The sequence below is a fragment of the Leucoraja erinacea genome, chromosome 27 (assembly GCF_028641065.1).
Source record: "Leucoraja erinacea ecotype New England chromosome 27, Leri_hhj_1, whole genome shotgun sequence".
Taxonomy (NCBI): domain Eukaryota; kingdom Metazoa; phylum Chordata; class Chondrichthyes; order Rajiformes; family Rajidae; genus Leucoraja; species Leucoraja erinaceus.
In genome coordinates this window covers 7001675-7026498 of record NC_073403.1, presented here as the reverse complement: position 1 = coordinate 7026498, position 24824 = coordinate 7001675, and the positions used below count along the sequence as shown (strand labels likewise).

Genomic DNA, 24824 nt, shown 5'->3' with positions numbered 1-24824 from the left:
TCAGTTTTCTGGATAGTTCAAATCCAGTTTAATGATACAATATTATTATGCAATGATTCAACAACAATGTCTTGGAATTGATTTATAATTGGGTAATTATTTGAGAAATATAACCATTAAAGTCATTGGTATCATTGCAGATTTTTGTTTTGGAACAGTCATTTCCCGATCAAGACCAAGAAATATAAATCAATTTGTTTGCCTTGGCTCAATGCTATCTCTTTTGCCTCTGATGCAGTAAGATTATGAGCCAACCATTGATCACCCATTCACACTAGTTCTGTTATCCTACTTTCATATCCACACCCTATATACCAGGGGTAATTTGAAGAGGCCAATTAACCTACAAAGCCGCATGTCTTTGAGATGTGGGAGGAAACCAGAACACCCAGAGAAAACCACAGGGAGAACGTGCAAATTCCATGCGGACAGCAGCCAAGGTCGGGATGGGACTATAGCGCTGTGAAACAGCAGCAGTGCCTCTGTGCCTCACAAAACTACAGATTTCTAGAAAAATATTATGCTGTTGGGGATGTGATTTTTAATGCAATGATTGGTTGAAAATCAGTTTGTCACTGAAACAAAGTTTAAAATATCACAATGCTTTTATTGAATTCAGTTTTGTTGATCCATGAATCAGGTTAAATTCAGACATAAGGAAACCAATCTCACAAACACAGGGTAGTAACCTAAAATGTAGTTCATATCATGATAAGTCCCCTGTGAAATTAAAATGTCTTCTGGCTCTGAATGAACAGCCTTAAAAGCATGTATCGAGATATTTACAACCCATTTGAAATTTAATCTGAATGACAGATATGCTTCTGCAAGAAGTAATCGACCACTGGTCAGCATTTTCTGTCGGTCATCTTTCCACAGATTAGACTTCAAAGGATTAAAATGCCTCTGCATGAGGACATTGGTATAGTTTTTTTATAAATTCTAGTTTTCCAAGCATCTAGAAAGACTGCAACACTGAAAATTTAATCTGAGCAGTAAATTTTGCTTTAGAGACATTGATCCAAACTAAGATTGGACTTTCAGAGCTATGACTTGGTAAGATCCTCGTGTCTTATTTTAAAGAGCTCATTGTGGTACTATTAGTGGCAAGTTGTTGCAGAGGCTGCCTTTTGAATATAAATGTTTCATGACACCATTTTACACGGTATTCTGGCCAACCTTCTCTCATTTAGTCAGTGGCATTAAGGTTTGTTATTTCTCTTTGGACGTTAGAGGAGGTACATTGAGAAGTAATTCCTAGCATGTGAACAACTTTGAGGATAGTATGAAACATTCTTTCCAAATAAATGCTGGTTCATAATTATAGCTGAAAACGTACATCCCACTGTTTGGCTAATTCAAGGTCATTGCTATTTGGTAAACTAAATTATTTGTAAACCAGGGTTAGGCAATGTATAAATGTATTTGGTTCTGTAATTAATGTTGGGAACTCTTTGTGGCGTTGATGCATCTGCTCTTGTGTGAAGATTGAAAAATGTATGGAAAACAAAATGGAAATTGAAACCTTATGTCAGTTTATCTGCATTTCTTTTGTGTGCTGTTACAAGCACAACTGATCAAAATACTAGTTTGAATTACAGAAAGATTAGGCTTAACAAATTAGGAAGTGGGGATAATCATATTGATCCAATGCATCCAACTTTTTTAACCATGGTAAATTATAGTTGGCATGGTTGGATTGAAGTTGAGAGGAAGAGTGTTTGACAGCTCTGGGCCTGTACTCATTGGTGTTTAGAAGGATAAGGGGGAGAATCTCATTGAAACTTACCAAATAATGAAAGGTCTAGGTAGTGGATTGGAGATGATGTTTCCACTTGTGAGAGAGTCTAGGACGAGAGGGCAAAGTCACGGGATGAAAAGACATGCCTTTAGAAAGGAGCTGAGGAGGAATTTCTTTAACCAGAAGGTGGTGAATCCATGGAATTATTTGCTACAGGCGGCTGCAGAGGCCAAGTCTTTGGGTATTTTTTAAGTGGATATTGTTTGGTTCTTAATTAGTAAGGGTGTCATTTGTTACAGGGGTAGGCAGGAGAATGGGAAAGATAGGTCATTCATGATTGAATGGTGGAACAGACTTGATGGGTCAAATGGTCTAATTAAGAACTTTGGAAATATATGTAATGTAATGTGATTGCAGTTATCCATGATGGAATATTTCTTATGTAGGAATATAACCCGTACACATCTAGCACTACTTCTTTTGAAATGTTTTATCTCTGTATTAATAGGATCTTTTACCACATAGATCAGGCTTCATCCTTTTCTGAATAAATGTTTTTAATATTGCCAAACTGAGTTATGTGGTACACCCAGCTCCTTTAATGTAGGAACTTTTCTCATTAATGAACATTTCATCCAACAAACCCAATCCCCTGACAAATGTTTAAAAGGTACTTGAATTGCAAAGCTACAGACCAAGAGATAGAAATTAGGATTAAAATGGAAAGTGTTTTTCTGTGTTCAATTGGTCTTCAAAGCCTGAACTGATCCCTGATTTCTAGCTGTGACCATACTAGAAATTGGAGTTTATGATTGTTTGGGTGAGGATACAATGACATTGCCATTTACTTCCCAAGAGCTGAACCTTTTCCTGATGCTCACTGCCTTGGTAGAATGGCTATGAATAACACATGCTTATGTTTCCTGGGGAAGATGTAGAAATTTGAGAAGATAAACAAATAATTCTCATATTACATCATAGTTTGAAAATAATTTTAAAAGCTTGTTTAAAAATAATTTGTTCTAAATGTTTGAATCTTTTTTTCAGGTTTATGAATGACCAAGAACATTGTGTGAAATACAGCAGAGATTGAACCACCAGGCAGTGGGAAAATATGCCAATACCTCCGCCACCCCCACCCCCACCTGCTGCACCTCCTCCACCCCCAGCGTTTAATCAGGTAAGGAAATGCCATTATCGGTGACAGTTCAGTGGATCATCTGTGTTGTTGAATAATGTGAGCAAAGAGAGGTGCCATTCAGCCCACTGTATCAATGTTTACCCCTTATTTGAGCCTTCTATCTCATTACCAAGATAAGCTTCAGTTTTACTATTGCTAGGTGGCTGTCATAAATTGATGATAGTTAGTATTCAGTTTTGTTCATCACCACAGGCAGAGAAATAAAAGTCTCATAAATTGAATTCCACCCCTCTCCCATACCCATTTTAAGCCTTTCATGAACTTGAGCAAAGAAAGCAAGGATTCTATGTCTCGTGGGTATACCAATATTTCTACTACCGGCTTTGTTAATTATTTCTGCATCCACTCCAGAACAGCTATTTCATTTTCATGGTACAGGAGCAATAATTGTATACAATTAAGATTCAAAACGTATTAGTATAACTAAAATGCTATTTATGTACTCTACAAGCATTTTATTTTTATAAGAATTATATATTCACGCAAAATTGCTTGGCTTCCATTGGCTTTATTCTGCTTTAAGCAAATTTGGAATTTGTTATCTGAATTTTTTCTCTTCCATTATATTGTTGTTTTCCAAATAATATGCAACTCTAATTGTACCAATTGACCAATTTTTTGACTTATTCTGCACATTTATTAATATTAGATTGTAACTTTTTGCAGACTTTTCTGGGTTGATTAATGTATATGGACACACAGACACACGCACACACTTTTGTTCCAAAGTGTATTTGCAAGTAGCTTTGCTATAATGGGTGTTTTAATATTGTAAATTGAATTGGGGACCACTGCAGGTCATTTTGCAGTAATGTGGTAGCCAAGTTCCTAAGAAACCTTATGTTATATGATCTCATAATGAAGACAATTTGTCGGTAGGTGAAACGAGTTTTTAGGCTTAAGTGCTTCAGACTTGCATTATAGTTATTTTTTCTAGCAGGAGTTTCAAAAATGTCTATTTAGTTTGGTGTTTAGAAATACAGCATGGAAACAGGCCCTTTGGCCCACTGATTCTATGTCGGCCATCAATTACCAATTTAAACAAGTTCTATGTTATCCCAGTTTCTTCTACATTCCTTGCACACCAGGGGCAATTTACGGAGGTCATCTTTGCATCTGCGCATCTTTGTGATGTGGTAGAAAACCTGGATCACTGGTACTGAGGCAAGGCAGCAACTTTATCAGAATGGCAACAAGTTATATTTGCAATTCACATTAGTTAAAGGAAAAAATGAGTTAAGGAGACTTTGGAGTTTCAGATGCTATCTGGATTATTTGCAGGGAAATAAAATGTAATGTGACAGAATAGGCCAGTTTAAGTAAAGAATTACAAAATAATTTATTGGAACTTTTTTATAAATGTAATCAATTGAAACTTTCTATGGAGAGTAAAGCAACAAAATATAATACTTTCAATATTTTTAAACAGGCAAATACAGTTGCAACAAAATTGAGCCGTGAAGAACACCGCAATCGAGGGGCACTCTTATCTGATATCACAAAGGGAGCCAGACTCCGAAAAGTGGCCAATGTAAATGACAGAAGTGCCCCAATTCTTGAAAGTAAGTAGCAAATGTGAATAGCTGTGATGTTACAGGGAATTTTGTTAAGTTTGTGAACTTGTTGCTCTATGCAGTGAGAACTCTTTCAATGCAGCTAATTGTATTTTCAAATGTAAGACCTGCTATGTGGTAGTATATTTAGCATAAAATGACAAAGTGTGTTGGTTAAGATTTTAAATTGATTTAATTGTTGGTTTTCACTACTTGTCACAGGGGAAGGGTGAATTTTTATTCTGTTTACTTAATAGTATTTTTCTTTTCTGGAGCTGTTAAGGGAGGAGGCGGAGGCGGAGGCGGAGGAGGAGGAGGAGGTGGAGGCGGTGGAGGAAGTTCAGGATCTGCATCTGGCGGGCCAGTTCCTTTGGGTGGTTTGTTTCAAGGTGGAGTCCCTAAACTTCGCCCAGTGGGGCACAGAGACAATTCAGGTACTTTTTGTTTTCAGTTGGGTGTTAGTTACACTTGTGTGTGGATGCTAATATCCCATAGGTAATCGATGGTCATCATACTGGAGCTACTAAGTAGGTTATGTTTTACCTGTGCACAAACAGAATTATTATTTTAGGACAATGTTTCTTGATCTCTAACAACAGGGGAATTAGAAAACAACAACATTCTGCTGCTTACTGACGTCACGCGGAACAGACGTGAACAATAAATATAAATGCTGGGATTAAGTCACAGACCACCTGTTTATAGCGTCCTCATTATTGAAGGATTGTAACGCTGTTGAAGATGTTTATAAATATCCCCTCTTCCCTTTTGAGTGGATTTTAAAATGCCATAGTGTCATAGTATGATACAGTGTGGATACAGCCCTTTTGGCCCAACTTGCCCACGCAGGCCAACATGTCCCAGCTACACTAGTCCCACCTGCCTGCGTTTGATCCATTTCCCTCCAAACCTGTCCTATCCATGTACCTGTCTTAATCTTTCTTAAATGTTGGGATAGCCCCTGCCCCAACTACCTCCTCTGGCAGCTTGTTCCATAAACCCACCACCCTTTGTGTGAATGACACTATTTAAGTAAGAACCTCTTGTTGACTTTTGCCTAGTGCATTGGTAACAGGGTCATGGAAAGAAATACCACAGAAACAGGCCGTTCAGACCATTGACAGCACTGACCATCAACTACCTGTTTTACATTAATTCTTCATTCCTTTGTTATTCTCCCTCATTCTCTAACTCCTCAAAATTCCACGACACCTATACTTGAGCCAATTTACAGTGACAAATTAATCTACCAACCTGCACACCTTTGTGATTTGTAAGGAAACACAATCACACAGAGAAAGTGCAAATGCCACATAACACAAGGTTAGGAACTAGATCTCTGGTGACGTGAGCCAGCGGAACCCCAGTGGCAATACTTATCGTCCAATATTTATCATATTTATTTAATTTTAGATATAATTGCCAAAGGTTTTAATATGCTTTTGGATTGTAGAATTAGCTTTTTTTTCCCTCTCTAGTTATATATTGGAAAGGAACCCCTTAATTTGGGAAGACCAATTTGGGTATTACTTGTTTGGGACATGCCCCATTTTACAGATAATCTGGTGCAATTACTACAAAATGTTACAAGTAATGAATAGCTGAAATAAATGAAAATGTTGGAAATTCTTCTGCACATAAAGTAGTATCTTTGAAGAGGGAACAGCATTCACAAATTTCATCCTTGAGATTATTGAGTCTCTGCATAGGTATTGATTTACTTGTGTACTAAGTTTTCTATGATCTTTTTAGGCTTGATCAGTTGGATTTAAATCGCTTCTCAAGTGGCTGAGGATATTTAGGGATTTTTCTTTTTAGCTAATCAGATCTTTAATGAGCTTTGCACATTCAGTAAGATTTTTCGCAGTGTGCTATAATATTAAAGATGTTTAACAGTTCTCATTCCGTTTCATTATCACCTTACATTACAGTGCCCACGGTGATGCTGTTAACGACATCACCAGGGTCCAGTGTAGGTGGGAGATTTAGCTACCAGTTAATGAAGCAATAGAGCTTTCATTGGCCCTGTTCAACGAGTTAATTACTTTTCTGATTATTGGCTGGGATTGTGCACTCTAGCAACTGACATGATTCCAGATTTTCTGATAATTCCAACATGCGCAGGGTATAGGTCAGCTGCATGATGACGCAAATGAAGTACTTGCAAAGAAAATTATCAACACATTTAAAATAAATGCAGCGGAAGGCATTATTTCAATTGAACTGCTTTTATTTTTCCTCTGTTTTATATTTTGTATTGTTTCCTATATAAATGTGGTGGGGGCATGAAATGTTGACGCAAAATCATTTTGTAATATGGTAGATGTAAAACCTTTTGCATTAAATGCAATAGCTTTTTCACTGAGGCATTAATTTTGAAATGCAAATCCAACACCAGAAATTTAAGGATCACTTACTGGTCCACTACCTTGGAAAAACTGTGTTGATAGAGCTGCTGTCTCTTAATTGAGGCCCCATTGGGCCAGTCCGATAGACATGAAAGATACCTGGGTATCATTTTGAAATAGGGAAGAGTTGACCATGATATTGTTTCATGTACAGTATTTTATCATGTGCAACTAATGTATATTTCTCAGGCATTATTATGAAAACAGGTGATCACATTGGTTATATATGACCTTTTGTAGTGCACACTAGTGCAGCATTTTGTTTTACTTTACAGCAGTGATTGCACTTCATAGTACATCATAGCCAATCAACACCATGTTCAGAAATGCATGGGCCTTTTTTATTTGACCCAATGAAGCTTGCCAGTGACTGTTAATAGGTTTTTGGATCACATGTGTGTCACAGGCCATTTCTGTCTGCAGTTGAGCTCAAGTGCATGCACTTTCAATAAGGAGTCAACAAGTAGCAGTTTGGGATCTGAGCAGTCTGTACTTTACAATTGAATTATTTATCTCCTGTTTTCAGATTCCTCATCTGGTAAAACTGCACTAAATCCACCTGGCTCAAGATCAGCTGCACCTCGACCTCCTCTGAGCAGCAACCGCTACAGTGATGAAACTGATTCACAAACCAAGACCTCTCCACCGGCGCTGCCAAGAGTTCACCGGCCTTCATTACCAGATCTTTCCAGCTCATCCCGCCCCAGTAGTGTCGGAGGTGTGAGGCACAGCGCATCAGCCCCGCCACCTCCTCCTCCAATCGGAAGACGTACGAATCCGCCTCCGCCGCCTGTGCACAGCAGCCGAACTCATTCCAGTGGACCATACAACAGGGAAAAGCCTTTGCCTCCTACACCAGGACAAAAGGCGCTTGGCACTCGAGATGGACCTCCTGCCCCACCTCCTGTCAAGCCTCCTCCGTCACCAATTAATCCCCGGCTCAGCAGTGTTCAGAGCCAACCTTTGCCACCCCCTCCTCCACCTTACAGGCAACCTCCCCATGTGCATAATGGCCCTTCTACACCTGGGAGCGAGGCCGCCCCAGAATTGCCGCAGAGACACAATTCATTATCGCGGAAGTCAGCAGGACCAATGCGGGGAGCTGCTCCTCCCCCTCCATCTCCTTCACCCTCCCAGAACCGACCACCACCACCTGCCAGGGATCCGCCAAACCGAGGAGCAGGTAAGAACCTCGTGTATGCGTAACATAGATCAAATAATTAAACTTCAGATTGAAACACATTTTATTGATTTATAAAATTGTTGTTTTGAAAGTAAAAGGGTCCATTGATAATTGGTTTATTTTTAAAACGGTTATTACTTAAAGAGTGGAGAATTCAAATTGGTTTTGATGCTGATTGATTTGTCTGTTTAAAAAAAAAATGTATTCATGTGTGTGGTCATGAGTAGTATTGATCCAGATTGGAATATTTTATCTTTCTCTACCAGCTCTTCATGTAAGTAAGCTTTTTGATTTGTAGTTAGTCATTACCAGCCTGTGAATGACTTGAATTGAGAGATAACGTTATTACTTACCCATAGTTGAAGAGCTAGACATTGCTGAAAAGATAACAATTATTTCCATCCTACATCTAAAGGTGATAGTGAACTGCTACCTTGATCTACTCTAGTCCTTCTGGGGAAGGTACACCAACAATGTTGTTCCACATTTACAACCACCGATGATGAAGGAACGGTGAAATATTTCTTTATTGGGTTCACTTAAGACTAAAAGGGTAATCTTCAGGCAATCCTGTTCTCATGGTGGTAGAGGTTGAGGGTTTGAAAAGTGCCGATGGTGGCAGGGTTGAATGTTTAGATTTGTGGATGGCGCACCAAGTGGGCAGCATTATCCAAGATGGTGTCATGCTGCTCAAGAGTTGTTGAATCTGCACTCATTCAGGCAAGTGTAATTTTCCACGGTTTCTGGTTTGTGCCGTGTACATTTCTGAAAGGCTCTGAGGTGTCAGGAGTTGTCATTCACTGCAGGACACCAGTCTCCATGGTTGATGGCCATAATATTTTTATGTTAATTATGTTAATCCCCAAGATTTTGAAGGTGGATGACATTATGATCATGTCAAGAATGGGCGTTTAGTTGCTCTTTGAAGATTTTTTGAATATTTTTATGGCAGAGGCAAGTAACTTCTAGAGGTGTTGGAAAGAGCTGCAGATGCTGCTTTACACCAAAGATAGGCACAAAAATGCTGGAGTAACAGCAGGACAGGCAACATCTCTGGATAGGAATGGGTGACGTTTCGGGTCGAAAAAGGGTCCTTCGGTCTTGAAGATAGGTATTGACCCAAAACGTCACCTATTCCTTCTCTCCAGCGATGCTGCCTATCCCGCTGAGTTACTCCAGCATTTTGTGTCTAAATTCTAGATGAGCAAGGTCATCACCTGGCGCATTTATAGCATGAGAGCTGCTTGCCACTTATCAGTCCCTATCTGAATGTTATCTTGCTCTTGCAGTATGCATTTGTAGACTTCATTTACTGAGGGGTTGTAAGTAGCATTAAGGCAATGGTGGGTAGATTCTACATAAGCAAGATCCCAGGTGAGGGACTGAAAGCCCATTGGGCAGGAATGTAGAGTTGAGGATATTATCAAATCAGCAATTAACTTGTTGAATGGTGAAGCAGATATTAAGTCACAGTTAATGCCTGGGGCAGTAGAGAAAAAAATTGCCAATCACAACTGAGAAGTAGTTTATTCTTAGAGCTGAAACATGCTGCCTTGCTGAGCATCAGATTGTAGCTCCTGATGGTTGTTTGTGTGGAACCTTCTAATCCGCTTTGGCATTTGTCCAAGAATAGAACAGCAATTTTCCTGCACATTTTTTGGGTTACCCTGCAAGAGTAAGGAACTTCACATCTTTTATTTGTGTATATGTATGTATGTTCATATACACACATGCATGCATATGCATACAAATACATAAATATATCCACATATATTTATATTATATTTATATTTATATATATATATATATGCACACACATGTGTATGATATATAATGTATATATAAAAGTATAAATATATATAATGTAAGTATATATATATATAAATGTGTGTGTGTGTGTGTAATATGTATTATGTATTATAGATATATAAACACATTTTAACATTATATATGCATGTCTCTTTAAGAAACTATAGAGTATGCATTCATCAGGTAAGTGCAGTTACACGTAAAGAAAGATGTGAAAATTAACGAGGTTTATTTTTTTCATTAGAGATGTGATGGTTCATGGAAGGCTGGATAGATTTTCATGAGGGTGAATTGCAAGATTGTTTCCCTTAGTTACATAGATTATAACAAGAAAATTAAGATTTAAAAGTTATGGGAAAGCTAGGGAAATGTTCTTCACCCAAAGACAATAAACTTCAAGTAATATTGAGTCTAAATGCTTTAAGTAGGTTATTAGTGACAATGAAGTGTGCTAATGGTGAATGGAGAGCAAGTGAGAGAAGCCTTTGAGTTGGTGAATTAATGTGCTGATCAGGAACAACGTTCACTTGATAGGTTCTGTGACGCGTTTCTCATATTATTTCATGATTCACCACATTCAGAATTAAGGTTACAGTTTGCATCTAGCACCAACCTGTTAACATGAACCTGATAGTGCAGGAATTATTTAGCAAGGAAACAGGTACTGCATAGATGAGATGGTTAACTTCATTCTCAAAAATCTTGAGTTAAAATGCGGATTGGTTGCATAAAATGCTAATGGGATAGATGCAAGCATGTAAATATAAAGCAACCTTTTCCCTCCAGCCGGGAAATGTATTTAAATGTAATTAAAGCTGGGCCAATCATGACTAAAATGAAGTACATATTTTCTGCAGAAAATTGTGTGGATTTTTTTCCCCCAAAGCCTGTGATCTTCACAAAAGCAACCAACATGTATGGAGTAGGCTGCTTGTTCTCCCTATTTTCTTTCAGCAGAACAAAGATGTAAAGATGCTCCAATTATTAAGCAAGTTTTGATAAAATATCATGTTTCAAAAATTAGATTACCGGTTTTGAAATTGTGAAGCAGCTTTCAAATTAAGAATATCATTTCTGTCACTTGTCTCTTAAATTTAAATTTGAGTGACTTGGGATGTTTGTGATATGAAAGTGGCTTGGAGATGCATGCTAGTTAAATTATTGCTTTAGTAATTATTGGTTTAGCACGGTGGCACAGCAGTAGAGTTGCTGCCTTACCGTGCCAGATACCCGGGTTCGATCTTGACTACAGGTGCAGTCTGTACGGAGTTTGTGTGTTCTCCCCATGACCTGCCTGGGTTTTCTCCCAGATCTCCGATTTCCTCCCACACTCCAAAGACGTACATGTTTGTAGGTTAATTGGCTTGGTGTAAATGTAAAATTGTCCCAGTGTGTTTAGTGGAGTGTTAATGTGCATGGATCGCTGGCCGGTGCAGACTCGGTGGGCCGAAGGGCTTGTTTCTGTGGTGTATCTCTAAACTAATCCAGAGGAGTGGACTAATAATCCAGATACCCAACTTCCAATCCAACCATGGCAGTTGTGGAATTTATATACATTAATAACCTCAAATTTGTGGGAGAAAAACATCATCCGGCCTACAAGTGACTCCAGACCCATCTCATCATTGGATGCCCTTTGGTGATCCAGCAAACCCCTCTGGATGGGCAATACAGGTGCACAACCTTTTATCCGAAAGCCTTGGGACCAGACACTTGTCGGATTTCGGACATTTTCGGATTTCAGAATTGAAGATTTTTAGCGTAGATTAGGTAGGTAGCGCGGGCGGCTTGAAAAGTCTGGAGCAGCTGCCTCCTCCCCGGAGACCGGGAGAATCATTGCATAAATGTTAGTCAGTTAGTTTGGAGGGATTTTATGTGGTGGTGGTGGTGTAGGGGTGAAGGGGGAAACTTTAATTCTTAGTCCCCTACCTACCTGGTCGGCGACTCCCAACCTCGCGGAGCTGGGGGCTCCGTCCGGCCGCGGGCGGCGCCGGTTGTAGCTCCGACCCCGGCAACTCTACCCCTGACTGCGAGGCGCTCCAAATCCAGCGCGGCCCGCGGCCGGACGTCGCAGCGTTGGGATACCAGCGGGGAGCGGGCAATGCCTTACCGGGTCGCCGTGCGGCAAGCTCCGGAGCGCTGTTGCCGACTTCTTCCAACATTCGCGGAGCGTCGCTGGATTTGGAGCCGCGGAGCTGGGGGCACCACCGGCCGCGAATATCGCCGGTTGGAGCTCCGACCCCGGCAACTCTACCCCTGGCTGCGCGGCTCCAAATCCAGCGACGCTCCGCGAATATTGGATGCGGCGGCCACAGCGCTCCGGAGCTTGCCGCACGGCGACCCAGCAGTAGGCAGTGACCGCACCCAGCGCTGCGACGCCGCCGACTCCCGACATTCGCGGAGCTGGGGCGTCCGGCCGCGGGCCGCGCTGGAAGTGGAGCGCCTCGCAGCCAGGGATAGAGTTGCCGGGGTCGGAGCTACAACCGGCGCCGCCCGTTGCCCCACCGGCCACAGCGCTGCGGAGCTTACTGCACGGCGACCCGGTAAGGCATTGACCGCTCCCCGCCTCTCCGACCAGGTAGGGGACTAAGAATTAAAGTTTACCCCTTCAACCCCCTTCACATAAAAGCCCTCCAAACTAACTGACTAACATTTAAGCAATGATTTACAGATGTTTAAGCGTCTCCCGGTCTCCAGGGAGGAGGCAGCCGCTACAGTGGTACAGACCTGGGTTGACCGTGGGTCGTTTTGGGTCGGGTTTGGCGCCAAACGCGAGCTTTGGTGCGCAGACGACATCTGGAAAAAATGGCCGGTTTTCGGAGCTTTTCGGTTTCTGGAACTCCGGATAAAAGGTTGTGCACCTGTATATGCCCGCTGAGTTACTCCAGCATTCTTTGTCTATCCTCTGGGCTGGCAAGTCATGGGCCTGTCCCACTTGGCTATATTTTTCGGCGGCTGCTGGCATCATTGACTGACGTATCAGGTCACCGATAAATTCGCGTCGTGATGACGTATTGACGAGCGGTGCTTTTTTATTTCTTTTTTTGTTGTCACTGGATTTTGAAATGTTCAAAATCTTTTGACCACCCTAATATGACGCCGGCAGGGACAGGCCCTTAAGGCCCTGATCTCAAATGAATGGTTTAAAACAAGGAAAGTGCATCTTTGACACAAAAGATTTTAAAGAATGGAAAACCATCGTCAATCTAATTTATTGAAAAGCAAAATTGAAAACCTTAATCTACAATGTGCTTAGAATGGGATTGCTTTCGATGTTGTTCGTCTGACATATTGAAGGTTAAAGATTTGCATCACGAGTCTCAGAGAATCTACAAAGTCTGTAAATAACGCAGACAACAGAGTGAACAAGTGCAACTTTGTTTCTGTGGCTTAACAAGCTTTGAGCTCTTATCTAAGTAAAACCAATTTGAATCTCCCAATTGATGCTGCAATTATCCTGCTTTTATTTGCAGTTTTTGTAAAACATCCCTATCAGTTGGAAAGTGTCTTCTGATGCCAAGTAATTCCGATTTTTAGGACAAATCTCATTCTAGCTTTAATAAAATATCATGTCCCACACACAATGTGAAAACTGCTCTCCCCATCTCCATCCCAGATACAATTCAGTTTTGTCAGAACATTTTTCTGTAATTTCTAGAGACTTTTTACTTTCATATTCTGGTCCTGGATTAAAATTACAGTTAAGATAATGTTTATTGATTGTAGTTTAATTGCAATGTGTGTATAAATTCCCACAGAAATGTAGTGGATCTCCAATAGCATTCCGTATTTGTGGGGAGACCTCGGAACGGATCCTATTTTCACTTAACATTTATTCTGGCGGACAACCTGGATGATTATCAGAAGTGGGCGCCCCCTTTCTAAATTTCTATTTCAATGTTCAAGAAGGGACTGGAACTTTACAGTTTGTGCCATTTGTCCGACTCTGCACATCACAAGTGTTGGGAGGAGGGAAAATGGGAGGACATTATGGCTTGCAAGCAAAGTGAATAGATCTCAGCAATTCTCAAATAGGACTGCTGTTTCATTGTTGTCTTCATGCCTTGTGGGCTAAAGGTTCAAGGGCTGGTTAACTATAGACTTTCAAGCATTTTTTAAATCATATTTGAGTAAATTGTATATATGTGACACCATTTTATCTGCAATTTATACTCTGCAGTAACTAGATTGTTGCAAGAGTTTATTGCAACAATTTACAGACATCAGTCGCAATTTTTGTACAGCTGCTCTTGACCTAAACATTTGACTGACATTCTGGTGCCACGTGGAGATGGTGCAGTTTTGAGAGAGATGCCATTTTTCCAATACGAGCCTGAGGCATTATCCCCTCTGTGGTGTGGATTTCAAAGACCCAAAGAAAAGCAGGACAGATCTCCCGGCTGCCCTGGCCAATGTTTTTTTTTCAGTCCACATCACTGAAAGCAAATATCCGGACACTATGGTGTACGGGAACTTGAAGTGCTCGAATTAACTGGGATCTCCTACATTACAGCACTTTATAAATAACTGTCTAGCTGTAAAGAACTTTGTGATGCATAGAAATGGGCATCCAAGTTGCAACAGAAATACAAGTTTTTCTTTTCCTTTACAAGGTTTCTGTATTTCATGTTTTTTAATCTTATGTTTTGGACATAGAGAGCCTTCAGTGGTCAGCATTGGATTTAGCATAGAATAACATCCCAACTGCAAGGCAACCTAATCCAAGTACATCATTGTTGTGGAGTTTCAATGAGAAATTATAACTATCCAACCAAAGTTGCCTCTTTTTGATAATTAAACATCACGCATTCTTCATCATATCTTTGCAGGTGACCTTCCTGGAAGCTTTTTTCCCCAAAGTACTGCAGAGAAAAAGCAGTTGATCAGAAGCTTTATGCACGCTGTTCAGAAAGCAAGTCCATCTCAAACTATTCATCCTGTATTATGCAGGACAATGATCTTCAGATGATATGAGGAGAATGGACTTGGGGGACACAAGACATCTTATAAAGATAAGCGGATCTCTCTCCCCCGCGACCCAACGATCCAAGGCAGGCCGGTCGATCTCTCAGCTCAAATCCAAAAATAGACACACTTAGTTTACACGGGGCGACTTGACGCAAGATGTAGCCAGAGTGGAGTGGTCGTGGTCTAGCACGATATCACACGATATAACGGGGGTAGAGTAAAGAGTTCCCACGGTACTCGGCAATTCTGTCATTTGTGCGAGTGACTTGTCCGTCTCCCGATCTTTCCCGAATGAACATCGTGGACTGTAGTGTAGTTAATCACGTGGCACAAATGATGTTACTTTGTTGTCACACACTCTATTCGTTTTTTTCACCCGAGCTCTTTAATGAGCTGAAGAATAATCTGTTTTTTTAGACAAATGTTGTTTGGTGTGATGCACCTTCTCTCAATATGTGCAAGAAGTCGTCTTTTTATTTTGTCAAATATGAATAAAGACTGTGTCTCACATTGACCGTGATTATTGTGTTATTTTATGATCTACTGAGAGGTGAAACTTTCAGTCTGAAGAAACTTTCAGCCCGAAACGCCACCCGTTCCTTCTCTCCAGAGATGCTGCCTGTCCCGCTGAGTTGCTCCAAGCAACTGGTGTCTATCTTCAAAGGACTGACCAGGACTGCCTCTCTCTCTCTCTCTCTCTCTCTCCCCTCCCTCTCTCTCACACAGGCATGAATGGAGGAACTCCGCGGGCCAGGCAGCATTTACGTTCCTTCTCTCCAGAGATGCTGCCTGTCCCGCTGAGTTGCTCCAAGCAACTGGGGTCTCTCTCTCTCTCTCCGGGACTGCCTCTCTCTCTCTCTCCCCCTCTCTCTCTCTCTCTCTCTCTCTCTCTCTCTCTCTCTACCTCTCTCTCTCTCACACAGGCATGAATGGATGAACTCCGCGGGACAGGCAGCATCTACGGAGAGAAATGAACAGCGACCCATTCTCAGGCTGCCTTATGTCTCTCAGTGTATGCGAGTCCCCCCCCCCCCCCCCTCACCCCAACTCCCACCCACACACGCGAATGCTGGAGAAACTCAGCGGAACGTTTGTCTATTTCCTTCGTTCCATAGATGCTGCTGCCCCGCTGAGTTTCTCCAGCATTCGCGTGTGTGGGTGGGAGTTGGGGTGAGGGGGGGGGGGGGGGGGGGGGGGGAGAGGCTTGGAGCAACTCAGCGGGACAGGCAGCATCTCTGGAGAGAAGGAACGGGTGGCGTTTCGGGTCGAGAGCCTTCTTCACACTCTCCCTCCCTCACTCTCACACAGGCATGAATGGAGGAACTCCGCGGGCCATGCAGCATTTACGTTCCTTCTCTCCAGAGATGCTGCCTGTCCCGCTGAGTTGCTCCAAGCAGCTGGTGTCTATCTTCAAACGCCTGACCAGGACTGCCTCGCTCTCTCTCTCTCTCTCTCTCTCTCCCTCCCTCTCTCTCCGTAAATGCTGTCTGGCCCGCGGAGTTCATCCATTCACGCCTGTGTGAGAGGGAGGGAGAGAGAGAGAGAGACGCACACACAAGTGACAGACACCCACCGCCAGTAAATGAAGACACCCCCATCTTTCAGACAAAAAGAGACACACTGACATTAATGAAATGCTTAGCTAGTTTTATTAGATTTGTATGTAAATAGCAAACTGGCTGGATTCACTCTATCCAACTTCCGGGTTCACCGTTGGCAGGAGTTCCCACGGTGACCGCAAGAGTTACTACCGATATCGCACGGGACACTTCGTTCATAAAATGTTGCAATGCTTAACCACAAGTGCACAAGACACTCTTGGACAAATTCAAACATGTTTGAATTTTCTCCCGAGTACCCAAGGTACACGATTACATGCCGTTAGCGCCACGGTGGTCCACGAATGCCGTATTGTTACCGCACGAGGTTCCCACGATGTCAAACTCTGGTTACCTCTTGCGTCAAGTCGCACCGTGAAAAGGGGGTTTTACTAGAACAAACTTGGATGGCTTGTATAATGAGCGACTTCAGTTTATTGATCAATCCCCCCCCCCTCCCTTTTTTGTTTACAAATATTGATTACAGGTTGTTTTAGATAAAAGGGAAGCACAAATGGAACAGCATTTTACTTGCATAAATTTTAAAAGAGCATTTTGATGCATCTGGCCAAGTTTTAATTTTAATCTTTCTCTTGTTTTTGTCTACAGTGACCACCAACAATTTAAGCAGTTAATTTCTCAGAAGAGAGGCACAAAATGCTGGAGTAACTCAGTGGGACAGGACAGTGCATCACTGGAGAGAAGGAATGAGTGCTGTTTTCAGTCGAGACCGTTTTTCAGACTGAAGAAGAGTCTCGACCCGAAACATCACCCATTCCTTCTCTCCAGTGATGCTGCCTGTCCTGCTGAGTTACTCCAGCAGTTTGTGTATATCTTTGGTTAAACCAGCATTTGCAGTTCCTTCCTACACACTTAACTCTTTCTCACTTTTCCTTTGTTTTTTATATAGTTGCCAAGCTGTTTGAATTTAATCATAAATATGTTTCCTTATCTGGCACTTGACAAAACTGCTCAAACATTTGACTCTGTTCTACAGCTCCGCCACCACCTCCGCCTGCAATGCGGAATGGAGGCCGCGACGCCGCTCCCCCGCTGCCGCCATATAGGGCACCCGCGTCAGACCCTTCACATCGAGGCAAGCCTCCGCCACCTCCAATGAGGACCCCTGCACCTCCTCCTCCACCACCACCTTTGAGAAATGGACACCACCGGGACCCTGTTGGATCATCTTCCAAATCATTCCTAGGTAACGGACTAAGAATTCAATCCAGGGGTTACAAAGGAATGGAATTACAGATGATTGCAATCCTTTCCAACCAGGCAGCCGCTCCCAGTTTCTCACTGCATTTCCCCCATCAAAGCTGTCGACTGCTTCACTATTTGTTTCACTCTCCTGTTTTAACCTCCTGTTTTTCCTTCCTATCATTTTCCTCCCCTTCTCCAAATTATTAAACGCTTTCTCCCACTTGTTTATATTTTCAGTTCCCATCTGAAATGTGAAAATTGGCACAGGGCAAACCTTTCATTTATTTATGACAATGTCTTGAAATGTTTTTGAGACAACAATTCCTGGTAATGTAATGCCACTTCCTTGATCAGTAAATGTACACAGGACATATCTTGTATTAAGAAGAATGCCATTTGCAATGATACAATTGGTAGGACTGATCGTATAAGGAGAAATATTTGGCATTCTTTTACATGTCAGACACCATGTTAAAGCCAGTGCTGCCCTTTCAGAAGTAAAGCGTGAGTTTGCTTTAAAAAAAAAAATCTCCTTCACTATCCCATTCCTGGGACGTAGCTCCACAGGACCCTGCAATTAATAACACCTTGGATAATCCCAAATAGTGAATTTCATGCAGATGGTCTGGTGTGATAGATACTCACTCAGATCTTCCCCTCGTCTAATATTGACCTGCACACTTTCTTACTGCCATAGGATTAATAACCAGGACAGGGAGCTTGAGCTGGTTTCCTGCCTCCCTGCAACCCCATTCTTGTCCTCACCTGCTGGGCTCATGTAATGTAGCTCAGGAGTTTCTGTTATCCGTGGGCCAGCAATATACCAGGTGCTGTTCCACACACAGCATTGGTTTTAAGGCCTATTAATGTCTTCAAGGTCATTTGTTTTTGTTTATTTATCTGCCTTGCCCTGGCTCACAGCTGGTACAAATGTGTTCACTCTCTGGGCAAAAATGATGTCTATTATTAAACAGACACTTACAAAGTTCTCAATTGGCCCAGTTCTGCTGTGCATTCCAGTGAACTTGAATTAGAATGATTTTTTTCCAGTTGAAAAGCTAACAAACACATCCACCAGAAACTGGAAATCTGACATAAAAATCTGAAAATGCTGAGACAGTTCAGGCAGCTACTGTGAGGAACGATAGGAAGAGAGTTAGTTTCTGGTTCATAGGAATCATGTGTGACCTTTCACAAAGTTTTATCACAGGAAATATTTTATTTACCTTGTTCTTTCACTGCATCACAGTTGTTTGAGTGCCGGCAATGATTGGACAAGTCACCTAAGTGATAGTGCTCTAGATATGTGGTTAACCAGTGAATGGTAACTGGTTGCTTCACTCCCCTTCTCCCCTTCTCCCCCCTCCCCCCCTCCCCCCCCCCCCCCCCTCCTATTTCCCCCCACCTCTCTCTAATTTTTACTAGGCAACGCCTTGAGATTCATCAGATTAGAGCTGATATGTTAGTGTCACTGATTAATGTTCAGTTCCCTGACTTTTCAACAGGGTAATCTTAATTGACTCCAGCTACTAATAACCAACTAAAAATGGAAATGCTTGAAGTCCTCAGCAGGTTGAGCAACATCGATGGGAAGGAAACATGTCAATTCAGGTCAAGGCAACTCGGATGGAGTCAGTCATAAAATGTGGAAGCAGGCATTTTGGCCCAACATGCCCATACTGACCAGTACGTCCCATCTATACCAGTGCCAGCTGCCTGTGTTTAGCCCATATCCCTCTAAACCAGTCCTTTCCATGTACCTGTCTAAATGTTTCTTAAATGCTGTGATAGTACAGGCCCCAACTGCCCCCTCTGACAGCGCGTGCCATAAACCTATCACCCTTTGTGGGGAAAAGATTATCCCCCAAATTCCTATTAAATCTTCCCCCCCCCCCCCCCCCCCCCCCCCACCCCCCCCCCACCCCCCCCCCCCCCCCCCCCCCCCCCCCCCCCCCACCTTAACACCTAAACTCTGCTTCTCGATTCCGTAGATTGTGGATTAATTTTTTTTTTTTTAATGTCTCTTTAGATGACTTTGAATCAAAATACTGCTTTCATCCGATTGAAGACTTTCCTGCACCGGAGGAGTACCGGCATTTCCAAAAAACATACCCAAGTAAGATGAACAGAGGTTAGTTGTTCCAGTTTGTGTTCCATTGATATGCAGGGATCTGCATTTTAAATCAGTACTATAAACACCCCCTCAGATCAATCATTTGACAGACACCCATTGAATGGAAATCTGAAATAGAACACAAAATTATTAACTGTCAGACAACATCTGTTGAGAGAAACTGTTAATGTATCAGATCAATCATTGTCAGAATTAGAACAAAAAGCAAGGACTGTGATACGATGAATGGGTTTAATGAGTCGAGGAACTTGGGACCGCTACCACACATTCTATTAATGGACTTCATCTTTTTCTATTTTTCCTCAAAAATTGTAGGTGCCAAAACTAGAAATGTCCTTACAATGTATAGAGCAGGACATTTTGGATTTCATAAAATTACTTTGAGGCTGCAGTGAACTTGGTTCAAATGGATAATGGTGTTTCTCCTCTACACCAGTCTCCTCTATATGCATTTTATTCAACACCATTGGTAAACTCTCTTCCCTTGCCTCTTGTATTTATCAAGCTTTGTTTCGCTTGCATCTTGTGAAGTTAGTAGTTGATTGGTTGCTGTAACGGAGCCAAATCATTGATAATGTGTGGTTAATCGGATATATGGTTGAAGCCTGCTTACTGATCCGTGTTTATTTCTCTGTGGCAATTGATGGTATTTTTTGAGAGCTTAAATTGTGAAGTGCTATAATAAAGTGCACCCTTCATATTTATTAGAAATTGAAGAGAATGGGAGTGCAGATGCTATTTTTAGCTCGCGCATAAGACCCAGAGGGTGGCTGCCTCCATCATCTATGTCGCTACCATCAGGAGGAGGAACAGTAAATTATGCATCTTATGGACAAGCTTCAACAAAACTTTATAGCTAACCAACCTTTTGTGGTTTGAAATTTTCTTTAATGGTTGTTTATAAAATTTACCGACAATTTTTTTTTTTTTTGTTTCCTTTTCTTACAGTTGTACGAGGGGCACCACCTCTGCCGCCTGTTGCAAGGTGATCTGTCACTGTGTGGGTTTGGGAATTTCCTGCGGTCCCTGTTGGAAGACTGTTGCTTTAGCTTCCTTTCTCTCCCTGGTGTACAGCTCAAGATCCTTCTCCACTTCACTACATTGAGGCAAAACCTCCAGATCTGCTTAGAGCATGCATTTCTAATCCGAGATTTCCGAGGTTCATCCTTGACCTTCACATCTTTCAGCTCCAGCAGTTCTCCTTGCAGTCGGGCTGAGCTAATGGAAAGTTGACTGGAATGAGATGATTATTTTTTAAGTTGATGGGTTACTAGATGTTTACAACTACCAGCGATCCAAGAATGACTCGTCCGGGTTACACTACAAATCAAATTGAAACACGTGGAATAAATTGTTTTTGGTCTTCGAGGTTAAACTGAATCTTTAACAGAAGTATAATTATATCCTTGGACTTCTGGTAGAGTGGTAGAATCATGGAACACTTGGGTAAATATTGACCAGTTGGTTATGACTAAAATTCCCGCACGTTTTTTTGAATTTTTACTTTAATATCTAGCTGGTCCTTGCCTTATACACTATGTCATGCCGTTGGTACCAGATTTATTATTATGTATTTACGCTTCACATACAGGAGCCATAGTAATCATTGTTTATAATTCTTTCCTTGTAAGTTGTACAAAATGCTGTGCATTGGACACGATGGGGTTGATGGAAAACACTATTTCTCAGATAACTGACTGGCTTGTTTTGGTTGGGTAATCTATCCACCATCTTTAGTGGGGAGCAGCAGTGCTCATGTTGTAGGGTGTTGCCCGAGTGAGTCGTTACCCAGCCATATACTGGGCATGGAACGTGCCGATGTGTGCCCGGGTCATGCTCCTGGTTGTGTGCTCGGTATAAGCACTGTGAAATGCACTGCGCATTTTTTGTTTTTAAAACTTGTAACTTCTGGCCAAAGCACTTTGAATTTGGTGGGTTGTTTTATGTATTTGTAATGTGGCTCTTTCATGCTGTTCCTGGGAACTCTGTACACTGTTCTCTCCATGGCCTTCATTCCTAGTGCTACAGTGCCAGCGAGTCTAAATCACCAATGATAGGAACAATTATTTCCACCATAAACATTCCCTCTTCCAGTCCTGCCACTGCGACCACCGCCACCCGCCCCCCTCTCTCTCTCTCTCTCTCTCTCTCTCTCTGTCTCTCTCTCTCTCTCTCTCTCTCTCTCTCTGCGTTACATGGAAGTGGCATTTGAATTTAAAGGTAAAAGCGTCAAGAGGTATTGAGCGATATATGGAACAATCTAAATTTCGTTTTCTTTCAAGATTATAGCATATATAAAGGAGGGATAGAATATATGAAGCTCTACCACTTAATCAATTGATCACATGTTGATTTATTTTAATTTTAAATATTTTAATCTTTTTTGAGCCGGCGAATGTTGATTTGGTATATTATATTCCCACTTGCCTGACTGAACTTGGCAGAACACTGACAAGATTGCTGTAATAATTCTATGCTGAAATGTTTAGTTTTGTGCTTGATTTACAAATGGTGCCTGGTTCATCATTTACCGTAGCAACACTGACATGCACGCCCACCTCCAACTAAAATAAAAAACATACAAATATTCCTGGACATTTTTAATATTATGAACGATATTTTGTTAAATTTGAAATCGTGCGTTGCCTTACATTGTTTTTGAAATTGTTAATTGGCACAACCTAATAGCAACTTGTATCACAAAATTCATAGAAAAATTTGAATGCGCCTACTTTAAAAAAATAAAAAGAATCTGCAATGCCAGGTTCATTTGATGAATGTGGAAACACCTATTTTCATAATTGTCGCTGTATATGACAGTGATTTCAAGATCTTTCTCTTGAATAAAAAAAACCCCAAGCAATGTATTTCAACATTATTCTGATGTGTGTGCAGAAATACTGTATGAATGTGCAATAAAACAATAATTTGGCTGCCATTTTAAAGAAACGTAGAACACGGAACCAGTGACTCCCTCTGCTGTGCAGTTTTAGTGACGTCAATTATCTGTTTGGACTGTGTGTGGATTCAAAGCATCTGCTTAGATGAACCAGGTATTCTCATTCCTACATATGATACCTTTTCAAATTCACAATTGTGAGGTATCATTGGCAGGTAATATGAAAATAAATGTGTGTGTGTGTGTGTGTGTGTAAATAATGCACTAAATAATGTTTCATTGTGCATGGGATGGTTTGTAGGATTTTGACTCGCTGGTTCATACAGTTGATGTACTCAAATATACTCGTGCTTATCCTACAACGTAAGCATAACTGCAGGATGATTTTGTGTACTGTACAAATGCATGCAATTTAATCTGATCCTCCATGCCGTTTCTGTCTTGGTATCAATGGACACAATGTGTTAGCATTTGCTTTTGGCTGCAATTTCAAAAGTGTAGTTAAAGTAAAAATGACCATGTTTTTGTATAGTAATCATATAAAATATTAACTCTAGTGACCATTCCACAGAACAGTCTGGCCCAACACTGGTAATGTTGCTTGTTTCTTGTGTAAAAAAATCTGCTATCCGTATTCTTAAACGCCTAGCGCACAACGGTGAAGGGAGAAGATAAGTGAGTGTATTGTGCAGTAGTTGACAGATTGACAAACGAGCAATGAGCAGGTTTTGGTAGGTTTTAAAAATGACTTTGTTTTGTGGCAAGTATCACGGGTTATCACAGCAGTTTTGTCAGTGGTCCCTGGTACAAGGCTACCCGACTGGCACCTGGGATTTGTAAGACCGGTTTGAAACGTGCAATATTGGCACTGGTATGTGAATGTACACTGATGACCATGTCGGTACATGTAATGCCATGCCAGTACCCTGTACATAATATGCCAGCTTCATTGTTGGTGAGCATAGCAGCAGTTTCATTAGTGTGTGGTGTATGTAATATGCCAGTCCAGTACAGGTCCAGTATTTTTATGACTTTTGTGGGTTTTTTATTCCTTTTGCTCACTTTGCAGTTGCCATGAACATTGTGCCTTACAGAATGCGCTGGCATTCTGTGTTGCTTAGTTTTGCTCTTTTACATGGGTGCATGTGCGCACACAAAATAAAAGGACAGGAAGACTTTCCATTTCATGAATGTTGCCTGTTTTGAGTCCTGTGAATATTATCATGTATGTGTAATCTGATGCCGCCTATGGTGGGTTTCTTAACTCCAGTAGCTTTTCCGTCAGACATGGTAGGTACTCTGCAGTCTAATTTTTTTTTAAACAAAATTAACCTCATTATTATTAAAATTCTGTTTAGCTGGATTAATTTATTGTCTTGATTTGTTTCGTTTTGTGGTAACGTAATAGATTGCCGGTCCCACTCCTATGGTTAATCTGTGCAGGGTATTGAGGTAGTCTCTAACTATGGGTCTGGGGTGTGCTGTAGTTCCCCTGCTATGCAATTTATTGATTATGGAAACAAAAGTTTGTAATCACAATTCTTCAAATGGTACAGCAAGCAGCCTCTTTTGTGGGATAGAAGCAAAAAAAAATGGACTCGAAATATGAAGATTGCAATAACTAGAGCATTGGATTCCCTTGTGTATTGCTGTATCATGCAGGCCAGCTGGACTTGGTTCTCTGTTAATTATTAAGAAAATTGAAATAAAAATAATCACTTTAATTTTCTTATCTGAGTGTTGCAGAGTGATTTATTCTCGACCCACTTTGCTTTTCTGAATTGGATCATTTTCTTTACAACGCTCAAAATGAGCGTGTCACTCTCGCTTATTTTTGTACACGTAGAATTAACAGGATTAATCACCGTTGAATCAGCAGCCACACCATTCACCAAAAACATAAGGTGGCAGATAAAAGACAGAATCTTTTAACTTTCACACTAACGTTCTTGCCAAATCAGACTACTCAAGCTGTGCACATGAAAGGTCTAGCCTCTGAAGTGTCTTACCATACTTCAATTAAAATAAAATAAAAACGTGTTTTCTTTTGACAGTGTTGTGAGGTATTTTTTCTGTGAAGTAGGTGGAAGTAAACTGGATCTCTGCTTCTCGTGCCTGCTTGGA

The 24824-nt window shown here is 41.3% G+C and overlaps 1 protein-coding gene across 3 annotated transcripts in view; it reads left to right on the top strand.

Annotated features, from left to right (window-relative positions):
- The window catches only part of wipf2b (WAS/WASL interacting protein family, member 2b), a 54521-nt gene extending 31571 nt beyond the window's left edge, over window positions 1-22950 (top strand). For 2 of the 3 annotated variants that reach the window (XM_055656948.1, XM_055656947.1), the window contains exons 2-8: window positions 2789-2921; window positions 4372-4504; window positions 4771-4929; window positions 7430-8086; window positions 17459-17668; window positions 19697-19798; window positions 20750-22950. In XM_055656948.1, the coding sequence (XP_055512923.1) occupies window positions 2856-2921; window positions 4372-4504; window positions 4771-4929; window positions 7430-8086; window positions 17459-17668; window positions 19697-19798; window positions 20750-20790 (1368 nt within the window). In that variant the 5' untranslated portion in view covers window positions 2789-2855 and the 3' untranslated portion in view covers window positions 20791-22950. The remainder of the gene's footprint in view (window positions 1-2788; window positions 2922-4371; window positions 4505-4770; window positions 4930-7429; window positions 8087-17458; window positions 17669-19696; window positions 19799-20749) is intronic. The other variant, XM_055656949.1, reaches the window with a different exon arrangement.
- Window positions 22951-24824: the final 1874 nt, after the last annotated feature.